The following is a 14,258-nucleotide window of genomic DNA, read 5'->3' as shown; positions in this document are numbered from 1 at the left end:
TCCCCTGAAGGCCTATCCCTGCTTTGCTGCCTCCCCCTGGGTTCTGGCAGTTGCAGAGGGGAGGGGGATTCCCAAAAGTCTCCCCTTATCTCTACTCTCAGACAGCAGTCCCTCTCCTCAGGGCTGCGGGAAGAAGCTGGCTCACACTGGCTGCTGAGTGGCAGCTATGGCCCTCTGAGTTTGCTGCCCTCACAGGCTGGCCAGAACCCAGAACCTCCACGGAAACAGCCCTCTTTACAGTCATGCACCAACAACCTGTGTGTCCTCCATGGTGAGAACAAGGGCTTTTGGAGCCACGCTTGCTGGGTTCACACCAAAGCTTTGTCACTAAGCAGCTACTTACTCTCTTTAAGCAGACCAGGTGCCCCTTTCCAAAAGACCCTTGCCATAATTAAGCTTCTCTTTTTGTCAGAAAGATTTTTTTTTTTTTTACAAAAAAATGTCAACAGAATATCAGGGGGACTTCTGCAGAGAGCACTGTGGTTTGAAGCTTCCTCTTTCTTGTAAATGCCAGGTTTGCAGACAAAAGATGGGATACAGTCTGCCATCAAGGTTGTTGTGCAAAAAGATTTTACCTCTATTTTCTTGGTAAAAACTTGTAAAACCCCTGTCTGGCCTAAGACTATGGGACAAATAATATGTTTCCTCCCACTATCATGCAATCATCCGAGATGTTTAGGCATTCGCCTCTCTGAACCGCTATAGCTTAAATAAACTGGCCTCTTGAAAATTCCTCAGATGTCCAGCCTCATCTGTCCTCCATCACTCTCTGGAAATTAGCTTTCTCACCTGTAAAATGGGGATAATAATAGACCTACCTGGTGAGGCTGAGAGATTTAAATGAGTTAATACATCAGAACCACAGCTGGCCCAGAGTCAGTGCTATCTAAATGTGGCTCTGGTTCTTAGCTTCCACCATGACACAAAGCATGACTGGGACCTTGGCCTTCCCATGATTTGAGCAGTTTGGGGATTATGGAAAGTTCAGAGCTTCAGAGCAAGCACCCTGTCTAGCAGTCATCACCCACATTTAACCCATTTAGAAGAGACTCCCTGGGAGGCATCCAGGTGTTTGCCTCATGTTCTGGGGTTGGGGAGGCTCTGAGGGGGAGAGGGAGAGGGAGGGCTCCACCAGCAGTCAGCATGACCACCCCTCTGTAGGTGTAGGGTGGGTGGGCCCTGGGCATGTGAATGGGTCCTTCTGGCTGGAGAGAAGGGTTAAGCCTCAAAGGCTCTGGGAGCTCAGGGGCTTGTGAATGGACTGAGCAAAAGATGGGAGCCTTGGAAGACAGTCTCAGAGGACAGGGGTTCAGTGGGGAGCTGGCGCAGGGTACGGTGGGTTCTGAATGGGGCAGACGGAGTCGTGTGTGTTTGTATCCTTATACCAGACAGTGGAGCAAGGGCTGGGGAGGGAGGCAGGACAGAAAGCATTCCCATCTTTCCTTCCTCTATGGTCAGCACTGCCCACAGGTGGGTGGCACCTGGGGTCCTGGTGTGGCAAGTAATTTCATGCTGCTTTGGCTCAGAGCCCTCTCTTCCCTGGAAACCCAGGTGCCAGAACTCGTCAGAGCTCTGTACAGGGAAGGGGCAGAGAGTAGTAAAATCACTGTCAGTCTGCCCCCTCCATCCTTAAAGCCCTCAGGAGATTGTTCTCTGAAGGGGACAAGAGACTGCAGCCTGAGAGTAGAAGAGAAATGAGCCTTTGCTGAGGCCAGGCATGGCACCATAGGACAGTAAACAGTGTGTGGGGCAGGCCGGGGACTAGACCTGTCTAATCCCAACTCGCTGAGAGCTTTGGGGCCACGTCTTCACCTCTCTGGACTCAGCCTCCTCCTCCACAGATGGATCACTGGGGGACTGAGATTTTTTTTCTGAAACCAAGTCAGGCAGGATGCTCTAACCTAGCCTTTGCACAGCCAGCCATGTCGCAAGCTGTGTTAGTCAGGGTTCTCCGGGGGAACAGATCATTAGAATACATATAAAAGGGAAGTTACTGGCTTGGCTTCCATGATCAGACACTAAGGAGTTCTGCACAGGAGCTAGACATGGTGGCACACGCCTATTATCCCAGCAACTGGGAGGCTGAGAGTGAGTGAGTGAGGCAGGAGGATTGCAAGTTCAAAGCCAGCCTCAGCAACTTAGTGAGGCCCTAAGCAACTGAGTGAGATCTTGTCTCAAAATTAAAATAATAAAAAGGGCTGGAGATGTGGCTCAGTGATTGAGTGCCCTGGGTTCAATCCCTGGTACCCCACCCTCACCCCCGCCCTGTCCCCCAATACAGTTCACACTGGCAGCCTTCATGCTGGAAAGCAAGGCTGAAGCTTGGCCCAGCCAGTAGCGGCTCAGTCCAAGAAGCTGGAAGTGTCAGAACAAGAGGGACTGAAGACGCAGTCCTGTTTGTCTTTAGAGGTTGACAAATCTGGAGTCTGATATCCATGGGCAGTGCCAGAAGCAAAAAGAGCCTCTATTCAAGAAAGATCAAGCATGTGCAGAGTCCCAGCTACCCGCTTCTGCTTTTTCATTCCACCCCAGCCCCCAGTCTATTGGACAGTGCTATTCACGTTCAGGATGGGTCTTCTCCACTCAGTTGGCTGACGCACATGCCAATCTTCTCACAGACACACCCAGAAATGTCCTAATCGACTTGATAATGAAGATTAGCCATCATAGGACAGTGTGGGTTACCATCCTGAGCCTGGCAAGGAGATCCAGGGAGGGGACTTGGCCCTGTCCTCACCTGGCATGTAGGAAGAAAATGGGGGACAACAGAGACAAACAACCAAAGTCCAGAAGTGCTCACTGTACACCCCACATTGCTCAAAGCATACAAGATCCAATGATTGTTATGAGGCTTTGTGCATGATCTCTTTCCTCAGCTCCTTGGACATTGTGTGGACAGTGAGCAAGTTCAGTCAGTGGTCAAACTTGTGAAATGTGCAAACCAGAGCTGAGTGAGTGCGGAGGGCAGGACCACGGCTGGCAAGGCGTCCATCTGACCTGAGGGCTGCCCACACTCTCTGGTGTTTCCTGGGATCCCCCTGGGAAAGCTACCATTTTCACCCTCAATGCTGTCATCTGCTGACCTTTCTTCACCCTGTGATTATTACTGTCTGTACTTACTCAACCACATGTCAATGGAGCTCATCCAAAATGGAAGGGAAAGCCACATGGAATTGAGAGTCTGTCCTCTCTGCCTGCATCTCAGGATGAGGAAGCGGTCAGCCAAGTAGAAGCCCTCAGAGAAGGCAGCTCCACTTCTACCTCTGCCTTCCCATCCTGAGCTGCAGCTTCTGGGAAAGGAAGGAACATGGGGCAGGTTAAGAATGGGGACAGGCCTCCTTCCACGCTTCTGACCCCATGGGGACACAGCCTGGTCCAAAGGAAGTGTAGCCTTGCCTCCCCACTGAGGAGGAAGGCTGCAACCGCAGACTCCCAGGGGCAGTTGGATCTACCTGTGAGGACCAGAGCAAACCCTAAGAAAATGGTAAAGCTCTTCTTTGCAAGTTCACAATTATAGATGTCTCAATGATTTTAGGGCAGTGCCTGACACATTGTAATTCCTATGTGTTTGTCTAAAACTGAAAACCACCCTGTATGGAAAGCAAAGCCCAGAGGTTTTTGCTGTACAGGTATATCCTTTTCTTAGTCCCTCTGACTAATTAAAGTATTTGTTGATTTCCAGCCCATAGTTTCAATCAACCAAGGGGGATTTTCAAGAACTTGGTATGTCATTGGCAAAACACCCTTCAAATGAGAGAAGAACATTCCGCAGACCTGCAGGGGCCTGTTGAAGGGAAGCTGGGAGCTCTGCTCTGCAGCTCTGGCTCCACAAACACCGTCGCCTGCTAGCTCTGAGGGATGGGGCCAAGGCTGTGCCCCACAGCCCCCTGTGTGTTCACCCCACCATCCCAGCTCAGCCTCAGCCAGCTCCAGGTTAAAATCCCAGCCCACGCAGCCTTTCCTTCTAACGGTGTGGGTCACAGGGAAACTGTGTAGTGAGAGTCCAGGCAGTGTGTCTAGGGTGCCCTGGCATTCCAGAACATTTCGAGGATTGGCTTAGGACTAAGACAGAGCCCAGAGCCGGATCACAAGCTTTTGTATCTGTGCTGTGACCCACATTTACATGACACACCTGTGTGAGAAAACTCAATCCCTGCTTTCTACTCTAACTCCATAATGGCAGCTGGGAACTGCCTCCAAAGCCCACCTGATCCGAGACAGAGTGGTTGCTTTACTTCTGGAATCTGTTTCTATCCAGGCCTGTTTTCAGACTTGGAGCCTGAGAGTCCTAGAGAGGCTAGGTGTGGTTCCCAGCACCCACTGGCTACCTTGGCTGAATGAGGGAGGGGTGGTACATCTAAATTCCCAGATCCACAGAGGGGCCTGTTCCCCAGCTCCCCGCAGTCCTGAGAACTCAGCTGAAATTGAAGCTGGGCCCGAGTTGGGGTAGGGGCAGGACTCCTGTAGCTTTGGGTGGAGATAGGAAAATTCTTCCCTCAATTCCTCCCCGAGGGTAGGGCTTTGTGGAGAGTTGTCTGGGGCTGGCACACCGCTTTATCTGCCCTTCCCCATCCTGCAAATCTGGCTCCAGGCTCCCAGATGGGGTTGCCAACCATAGCCCAATGAATAGGTGACTCACAACTCAACTATTGTTCCTCACTTTTTGTGTGGAACATGCATAGGGTGGAAGAACTGCAGAGATAAGGATATTACTGCTTTCTTTCCTCCTGGGAGGGACATTGAGGCAGGGGCTAGACATGAGAGCCCCCAGGGGGCTTAGATGCGGGATGCTGTCAGGTCGGGGATAGGAGAAGGATGGAGGGAAATTCAAAAAACGGAGTCATGGCCTCTGTCATCAGAAGGTGCTCAGTCTGCAGGGGACAAAAGACTGGCCCTGTAGACTGGACCCAGAGACAGAAGCAGGTGAGCAGGACTCTGGGACTCAGCTAAGCACTGGGGACCTTGAAGGGAGGAGTGGATAGAGATGTCTGTCCATGCAATTCAGAAAAGTTTTATGGATCAAGACTGGGCTGAGTGTGTGTGTATGATGCCAAGTCCTTAACTTTGGGACTGTACTGTTTGGGCAGGCCTGGAGGACATCTGCAAAACCATGATTTTGAGTAGGTTCTATTTATTGTTTTCTATCTTCTATCTTCCACCAAAGATATACAGACTGGGGTGTGGGCTCCAAGGAGAGTCCTGAGCTGGTGTTGAAGATTTTACTTTTCCTCCTTGCCTGTGGCCTATATTTCCTGCTGCCTGGGAAGTGTTGTCCAGAGTCTATGTTTCCCACGCTTCTCCATGAGGAATGTCAAGGGAGCCATCTTATTGCCTCTTTCTCTGGGGACACCAGCCAGGCAGCTATTAGAGAGATCTGTCAGTCCTGCACTCATTTTGCTGACAGTGAGAACAATGCCGGGGAAGCTCAGTAGCATGCCTGACCAAGTCTTGGTAATTCCCTCTGGGGTGCCCAGCTAAGGAGCTTGGAGAGCTCAATATAATCCCTCCTTTCCTGTCACAGAGGTTGGAGGCTGGGTGGGGCTCCCCTCTTCGAGGGCTGGGTGCCTAGCTCCCCACGGGGGCTTCTCCATTACCTACACCTGCCCAGGTCTGGCAGGGTGGGAGGGCTGCCCTGCCTGGAGGTTCCCACCAAGTCAAAGGGACAGAGTGCTGCTTTTCCCCAACACTCCCTGCCACAGTTACTTGCCACCCACACACCAATGGTCCCTGTCATCTGGATCTGAGCTTGGCACATTGTAGCCATTCTCAAACTGGCCAGAATGCATTCCTGTCCTACCTACCAAGTCCTCTTTCTTTACAACCCAGCTGGGAGGAGGATGAATGGGGAGAAGAGAATGTCCCACTGTCTCAGGAAGGGTGGGGCTTCCCCAAGGGCAGTGGGGACTGTACCCAGGACCTGTCTGTCTGTGTGTGTGTATGTGTATGTAGCAGACATGCCCTGATAGTGATCTTCCAATGAAGGGGCGGGACTCCCGCTAGGAGCCCCCAGACACTTGCTTCAAGCTGGGACCTGTTGTATCAGGGCTGAGGCCCCAGATTAGTCTCGGGACACTCACGCCTGCTCTCGGCAAGGCCACAATGTATGAAATTGGTGAATTCAGTGACATTCATCTCTGAGGGTCTCGGAAATGTTCCAGGGAGAGAGGCATGCAAACCTCATTGTCTAAGTCCTGAGAGACCAGCTCTGGCCAGTGTCTGTCTGTCTGCAGAGACTCATCTGTCAGCTGCTTTCTCTCTGGTGAGCAATCACCATCTAGCACGGTAGAATTGCTTTCCCACAGCCTTGGCTTCCTCGTATTCAACCACAGTCCCCATCCAGATATTTCTGAGCCTGGGCGGGTCCCGATACCTTTGCTCTTGGGAACATGTCCCCTCTGGCTTTGAACCTGTTGCCGCAGTACCCCTACTTCTGGCTGCAGCCAAGGGGGCCCAAACTCTTCACAATTTAAGCACTGTCCTGACAGAGGGTCCTACTTGAGGGGAGGTAGAGATGTGACGCCCACTCAAGTTTGTAGCCAAAAAGAGAGGGTGTGGCTTGGGACAGACACTTGCTAGAATCTGACCACAATCCCCTTCTTCCACCTGGCACCCAAACTGATCAAGTAAACTGTGCAGAGGTGATCTTAGGGAGCTCTCCCTAAAGCAACTGTCGGGTTATTATGCCAGCTGCCTGGTCCCCACACCTGCTCTGATTAGGCTCTCTGGTAGGACAATCCACAACTTAGAATTCCATTTTCTATTCTTTTGGCCCCAAAGAAAACTTTGGGCTAGAGCTTACAAAAAAAAGCACAGCAATTCCCGCTGCTTGGAACAGAGCGGTTTGCCGTTATAACAGGTCGGCAGATCCTCGACATGTTTCTGATGAGATTAGAAGCTCCTGCAGGTATGTGTTTGTGGCAGCCTTCAGCCTGTATCAACAGATTCAATGACTCATTTCTTCCCTGCCGGAATAACTGAGAGTTTGCCGGAACACACCTGGGGGGCTGGGGGTGCTGCTGGGGAACCGACAGAGCAGTTCCCCGTGAAGAGGCGTGATTTTCAGCAGAATTTCAAGGCTTTTTTAAGGACTGGGTGGAATCTCTGGGTTTGCAATGTCCCTTCAGGGTCTTAACGGGGACAAAGAGCAAGGGAAAGGACAGACACAAAATGCTGAGTTAGGAGCAGCTGTGGAGGGAGAGACCTGGCCACAAAGAGGGCAAGGTGGTCTATAGCCAGGTTGAGGATTCCCACATTCTCTATTTCTGGAGTCTGGTACTTGGGAACATTTTCTGGCTTGAACCTTGCAGATGAATCTGTCCAATGGGCTCTGAGATAACTGGACCTCCCACAAGAAAGAACTTATGCAGAAAAGGACTGGACTCTCTTTCTCCCTCTGGCACATACACAAGCTATAAGGCCTCAAAAGAATCGCCTTTCCAAGAGCTCAAGTCCCTGTAGCAACTTCCCACCTAGCAAAGTGTTAGAAGAGCATATCACTGCCAGGTGGGGGACTCGCTTTGTCCCCCACCTCCTCCACTGATGGACAGTGTCCCTGAAGCTGGAAGGTCAGCATGCGCTATGCTGAGATGGTGAACAGTGTCCTCAGTCCACCCTAGGACAGTGGCCATGGCCAAATGCCCCCTTACTTTCTGGAATCCTTCTTGGGCTGTCCACAGCCCCCAGGCCCCATGGTGAAGAGAGACTGTCTGGCAGCATGGCCGACTTGCTGCCAAGAGATCAGTGCTGCAAGGCAAGGTTATTTCTAACTGAGCAGAGCCTGCCAGGAAGAAAGCATTTGCACCCCGCACCATAGTGCAGGTGTGAGGGGTGAGCTCACAACTGCCCCCCGGGCACGCCCAGCCCACTTAATCATTCACAGCCCGACAGCTCTCCCGCCCAGCCCAGTTCTGAGGGGATAAAAAGGGGTATTGCAGTTCCTGGGGAACAGAGCCACCCACTGCGTCCTGCTGTGCTCTGTTCTCTCCAGCACCTCCTGCCCCACTAGCGCCCTGTACTCTTGCTCCACCAGGAACAAGCCATCATGTCTCGCCAGTCGAGTGTGTCCTTCCGGAGTGGGGGCAGCCGCTCCTTCAGTGCTGCTTCTGCTATCACCCCATCTGTCTCTCGCACCAGTTTTACCTCCGTGTCCCGGTCCGGGGGTGGCGGTGGTGGCAGGGTCAGCCTTGGGGGTGTTTATGGAGCAGGTGGCTTTGGCAGCCGGAGCCTCTACAATCTGGGGGGCTCCAAGAGGATTTCCTTCAGCGCTAGCGGTGGAAGCTTCAGGAACCAATTTGGTGGTGCTGGAGGCGGCTTTGGCTTCAGAGGTGGAGCTGGCAGTGGATTTGGTTTTGGAGGTGGAGCTGGTGGTGGTGGCTTTGGGCTCGGTGGCGCAGCTGGCTTTGGTGGTGGCTTCGGAGGCTCAGGCTTTCCCGTGTGCCCCCCTGGAGGCATCCAAGAGGTCACCATCAACCAGAATCTCCTGACTCCTCTGAACCTGCAAATCGACCCCACCATCCAGCGGGTGAGGACCGAGGAGCGTGAGCAGATCAAGACCCTCAACAACAAGTTCGCCTCCTTCATCGACAAGGTGAGACATGATCCTTTCCAAAAACCTGCTGAGAATCTTGAATAAATGCCAAAGAAGGAGGAGAGAGGGAAGAATTTTCAGGTTTTGTGCAAATACCTTGATGTTTTCCAGGGGTTCCCATTTGCTCCTGAGTCCTGCATTTGGGGGCCCCTTTCTTAGTTAGTCTGGCAGGCAGAGCCTGATTCTCATTCAAAGGTGATCCACAAAGGGCTCTAGGATTACTGTTGTAGAGAGAGACAAGCTCTGTGTCCCACTGTAACACGGCTGAGGCACAGGAAGGCAGATGTGTTCACCTGGTGGCAGCCAGAGTGCCTTCAAGGCTCTCAGCACGAGGCCACCTACAGCTCCAGCCAGCTCTTCCAGGTTTTGCCTGGGCCCTGCAGGACGGGCCCATCTTCCCTAGAAGAATGAGGTTGGGTATTTCACTCTGGAACTCCTTTCTGAGACCCAGGAGGGCAGGGCACATGGAAAAGTTAAGGGGACAGCGGTGACATACAAGAGTGAGGAGAACATGGAAACAAGAAATGCAAGCTTGTCTTTCTTCACACTCTGCTCCCCTCCAGGTGCGCTTCCTGGAGCAACAGAACAAGGTCCTGGACACCAAGTGGACCCTGCTCCAGGAGCAGGGCACCAAGACTGTGAGGCAGAGCCTAGAGCCTTTGTTCGAGCAGTACATCAACAACCTCAGGAGGCAGCTGGATGGGATCCTTGGGGAGAGAGGCCGCCTGGACTCAGAACTGAGGAACATGCAGGACCTGGTCGAGGATTTCAAGAACAAGTGAGTCAGGGGTGGGTGGAGACAAGGGCATTGATATCTTCTTTGTGCCAGATCAGTTTGTAACCAGCCTTCTGCTTATGCCTTCACTAGACGCATATACCTATAGCTAGCTATAGTACTTAAAAAGAAAATCCTAGAATCCCAGTCCATGTTTAGAAAGTTCCAACCCCAGGCTAAGTCAGGCACTTAGCCAACAGTCAGAGCCAAGGGCACAGCAGCCTTGATACCACCTGGTGAAATGTGCCAGCCTATCATCCTTGGTCCCTGGGCTTTCCTCCATAGTCCTCCCAAAATATACGGCATGGACTTTTGGTGGCTTCCCTTCAAAGCAAGAACTGATCATGTAACCCAATTTGGAGGCTCAAACAATTTCCTTAGTCATGTGAACCAGCTACTTCAGGGTTTTGTTTATGTTTTTAAAGGCTCTGAATACTGACAAAATCACTAGAAAAGCTGACTAGATACTATGTTGAAGGGAAATAGCATGGCTTTTCCACAGGAATAGTCTAGAAGCAACTGAGTTATAGTGATAACAGACTGAGTACCTGGTAGACAGTTGCAGAAATGGCAGCATCCTAATAGGTAAGGACCTTGCCCAGGGCTCACACTACCCCATCCACTCCCTCTCTGCCTATGAGATACAAGAAGTCCTTTCCAATGTGAAAGTAGGCTCACATTGTACAATAAAGACCCCTCCAGTGTCCCTCATTATCTGATAAATTTTTCCTGTCCCTTTCACCACCAGGTATGAAGATGAAATCAACAAGCGTACCACCGCTGAGAATGAGTTTGTGATGCTGAAGAAGGTGTGTGTGGTGAAGGGAACCTGTAGTTTGGGGCAGTCACTCTCCTGGGGTGGAGTCATTTAAATCAGGTGGACGTTTTGTGATGCCAAACACTCCCATTTTCCCAGGATGTGGATGCTGCCTACATGAACAAGGTGGAGCTAGAGGCCAAGGTTGATGCCCTGATGGATGAGATCAATTTCATGAAAATGTTCTTTGATGCGGTGAGAAACTTACCTAAAATTTTTTATATGGGTGGTTATTATTTTTTTTCCTCAAGTTTTTGTCCCCCAATAAATGGAAGATTTGAATGGAACTGACATTAAAAAACACAAAATCAGATGACTGACTTCAAGTCTCCCTGCAGGAGCTGTCCCAGATGCAGACACACATCTCTGACACATCCGTGGTCCTCTCCATGGACAACAACCGCAGCCTGGACCTGGACAGCATCATCGCTGAGGTCAAGGCCCAATATGAGGACATCGCCAACCGCAGCCGAACTGAAGCTGAGTCCTGGTACCAGACCAAGGTGGGTGCTCTGGCAAATGTCTCTGGAGTGAGGGGATGGAGCTGTGTCTCAGACTCTAGGCCATGACCATGCTAAGGAGGTGGCTCCTGAGGCTTGCTGAGGCCAATTGGTTGAGTTATGGGAACAGTTATGGTTACATTTTCCATACAAACTCAAGAACCTGAAAAAGAATGTCATACCAGTGTTTCTAGGAGAGCAAAGACACTAGAGAAGAAATTATCTGAGACCAATTTCACCTGAATCAGCCTGACCCATGCCACCTCTTGGTAGTTCCTTTCTGTGAACTTGGAGAAAGTGCTTTCCACCCTCATGTAACAGGATCTTTCTTTTTTTCTTGGTGGCCTCAGTATGAAGAGCTGCAGCAGACAGCTGGCCGGCATGGTGACGACCTGCGCAATACCAAGCATGAGATCTCTGAGATGAACCGGATGATCCAGAGGCTGAGATCTGAGATCGACAATGTCAAGAAGCAGGTAGGATGAGGTGAAAGAGGGCAAGGAAGGGGCTTTGAATGGGAAACATATTTTGTGTTCCTCTTGATAAACACACACACACACACACACACACACACACACACACACACACAGCAATGTTCTATCACTCCTCATGACCAGGATAGATGCACCAGTTCTTTCTGGAGCTCCAGATTGATTTGCTTGACCTAGAATGTCAAAAAGAGACACCCCGGGCCCAGCTCAGTTACACAAGTGTCCCCACTCTTCCTTCCCCCTTGCAGTGCGCCAACCTGCAGAACGCCATTGCCGATGCGGAGCAGCGTGGAGAGCTGGCCCTCAAGGATGCCAGGAACAAGCTGGCAGAGCTGGAGGAGGCCCTGCAGAAGGCCAAGCAGGACATGGCCAGGCTGCTGAGGGAATACCAGGAGCTCATGAACACCAAGCTGGCCCTGGACGTGGAGATCGCTACCTACCGCAAGCTGCTGGAGGGCGAGGAGTGCAGGTGGGCTGACTGTGGGCCCAGGATGGCCTCCCATTTGATGAAGTGGAGCTTCTCCACTACAGGGTGTAAAACACACACACACACAAGTGACCACACCACCCACCCATTTCAACTGACACATGAGCATATTGTAGGTCTCAACTCACTTTTCTGGCTTATTCCCCACTACCAATATCATTGAGTGCTGCCTCCCTCCAATTAAGTAATTTCAGAAAAGTGACCTGAGTATTGTCCTCTGCCTGCTTTCTTTCATGGCTTTGGAGACCTCAGTGCCCATGCCACACTCACCTTCATTCTAGTCTTCCTGATTCTTTAAGTACTTCCTCCTTCCAGAAGCCTTTTCTAATTATTCCAGCTGAGCTAAGCTTGCCTGCCTTTGGATTCTCAAACTACTCTAGTTTCTTGAATCTCGGACACTGTCCATTGCCTACTTTCTGTCCAGGCCGAGTTCTATCACAGAACGTAAGCTCCTCCAAGGCAAAAACTGCTGTGTGCATACTCTTATTTCCCACAACCTCTTACTCATGCTTTTGGTAAAATGGGTGGAGGACAATATGAATTATAATCTTCTTTTGACAATCTGTTGTCTGGTTAAACCCTGGTCATTGGAAAGTCCCTTCAGAGGGCTCCCTCTTCCTCTAACTTCATGGTCTTTTGGGGATGCAGACCCTAGCTCTGGAATGACCTCTAATCACAGCTATGGGATGTAGCCACATAGACTAATGCTATCTTTGGGGAATTTTTAATTCATTCCAATTTATTTTCTTTTAGACTGAGCGGAGAAGGCGTTGGACCAGTCAATATCTGTAAGTAACTTTGAGCAGACATTCACAATGATGATAATATAGGATACCTGGTGCTAACTCAGAATCTGCTGTTTCTAGATACCAGACATCCCCTTCCCCAATATTTGGTTATTTAGCACACCTAGTGAAAAGCAAGTGATGCAGGGGACAGAACATAGATTAGGACATGAAGCAATGTAGCTTGTGTCTTTTCTCTTAAAGGGGAGGTCATGTGGCATATACATTTTGGACCCTGTACCTACCTCTGGAGTACCTAGCGCCATGCTTTCATCTTATGTCCACCTGCTTTCTGTTGGGGATGTTAGCTAAATGACAGTTCTTCTGGGCCTCTTGTGTGATTCTGTAAGAGCAACCAGAGGTAGTGCTCCATTAACTGGCAGGATCAAACAGGCTGGCCCTGTAGAATCCATCTGAAGATCAGTAGTCTCACCTATTTCTCCTTTCCCTGCAGCTGTCGTCACAAACAGTGTCTCTTCTGGCTACGGCGGTGGCAGCGGCTTTGGAGGAGGCAGTGGCTTTGGAGGAGGCCTTGGTGGAGGCCTCGGCAGTGGTCTTGGTGGAGGTGGCGGTAGCAGCTACTACTCCAGCAGCAGTGGGGGTGTTGGTCTGGGCGGTGGGCTCAGTGTGGGGGGCTCTGGCTTCAGTGCCAGCAGCGGCCGAGGGATGGGAATGGGCTTCGGCAGTGGCGGGAGCAGCGGCTCCAGCGTCAAATTTGTCTCCACCACCTCCTCCTCCCGGAGGAGCTTCAAGAGCTAAGAAGAGCCCACTGCAGGTCACCGCCTCCCAAGGGCAGCCCCAGCGATGGAGCCGCCTCTGCTAAGCAGTTGCCCAAGCCAAGTTTTCTCTTTTTCTGGAGAGTAGTCTAGGCCCAGTCTACTGCAGAACCACATTCTTTGTGGACCCAATTCCCAGTCTCTGGTCTCTCATGTCACAATTCTATATTTTGCTTCAAATCAGTGTTTAGTTCCCTGTAGCATGGTCCTTGGGACATGAAAATCTAAAGTTTTCCACCATCTAAGCCAGCAAAACAGAATCCCCACCCCAGTGCCCACCCCAATTTTAACCTGGTTCTGAATACCTCCAGAGTGTGTTCAATAAAATGCTTTTCTAATATAAGCTATGGTGCAGAATTGTTTTTTCCAGGTCTTCCACCAGCCTAGAGACCCCTGAGGGTCAATCTGTGAAGATGTGATGGTCATTTAATGGTTCACAGGGAGGACAGGATACCTTGGAGGGACAGTAACCATCACAGGTGGTCCAGAGACTCCATGAAGCACTAGGGGAGGTTGGTAAAGCCTCTGCAGTGGAGGAATCAGTGCAGGGCACCAATGAGAATGTCTAAGATTCATTGCATCTTTGACAGATTTTAGAGCTTTTTGCCAATATGCAAATAAGGGCACTTAAGTAACATTGGTAAATGAAAAAAATGTTGCCTTCAGAACTCAAAAAGCCCTAAAAGATATTGTGTCTCTTTTAATATTGTAGGTGTTGAGACGGTCAATAGCTGTTACATGTCAATGTAATTTCAAGTATTTCACCAAGGTGGCAGGATCTTATACTGTGTGGGAAAATGGCTTCTTTAGGAGTGTTTGTTTATATGTCCTTAGTATTTGTATAAAATGAACCCCTTTGGAGGAGTCTTCCTCCATGTCAATCATATCCATGATCCTAGACAAAGTCAGGTGCACGCAACATCTTGCCTGCAAAGACTATATGCAATGACCAGGCTATTGAGGTGCTTCAGATATTCGAAAAAGTCATAGTGTGTCCCTTCAGAGGTGATAGCTATTAATGGACACTGAGTAGAATATTA

General features: G+C 50.5%; 1 protein-coding gene across 1 annotated transcript; it reads left to right on the top strand.

Moving 5' to 3' along the window:
* Window positions 1-8,041: 8,041 nt before the first annotated feature.
* On the top strand, window positions 8,042-13,201 carry KRT5 (keratin 5; the record flags this gene model as incomplete). The annotated part of the gene is made up of 9 exons (XM_081309106.1): window positions 8,042-8,587; window positions 9,151-9,365; window positions 10,111-10,171; window positions 10,279-10,374; window positions 10,518-10,682; window positions 11,030-11,155; window positions 11,419-11,639; window positions 12,411-12,445; window positions 12,897-13,201. 9 exons carry the CDS (start codon window positions 8,042-8,044, stop codon window positions 13,199-13,201), a joined length of 1,770 nt encoding a protein of 589 aa, XP_081165232.1.
* Between the last annotated feature and the right edge of the window lie 1,057 nt (window positions 13,202-14,258).

The sequence above is a fragment of the Spermophilus citellus genome (assembly GCF_964194105.1).
Source record: "Spermophilus citellus genome assembly, chromosome: 10".
In the NCBI taxonomy this organism is placed as follows: Eukaryota; Metazoa; Chordata; class Mammalia; order Rodentia; family Sciuridae; genus Spermophilus; species Spermophilus citellus.
The sequence above is the reverse complement of the archived record's forward strand: the minus strand, read 5'-3'. Positions and strand labels throughout refer to the sequence as shown.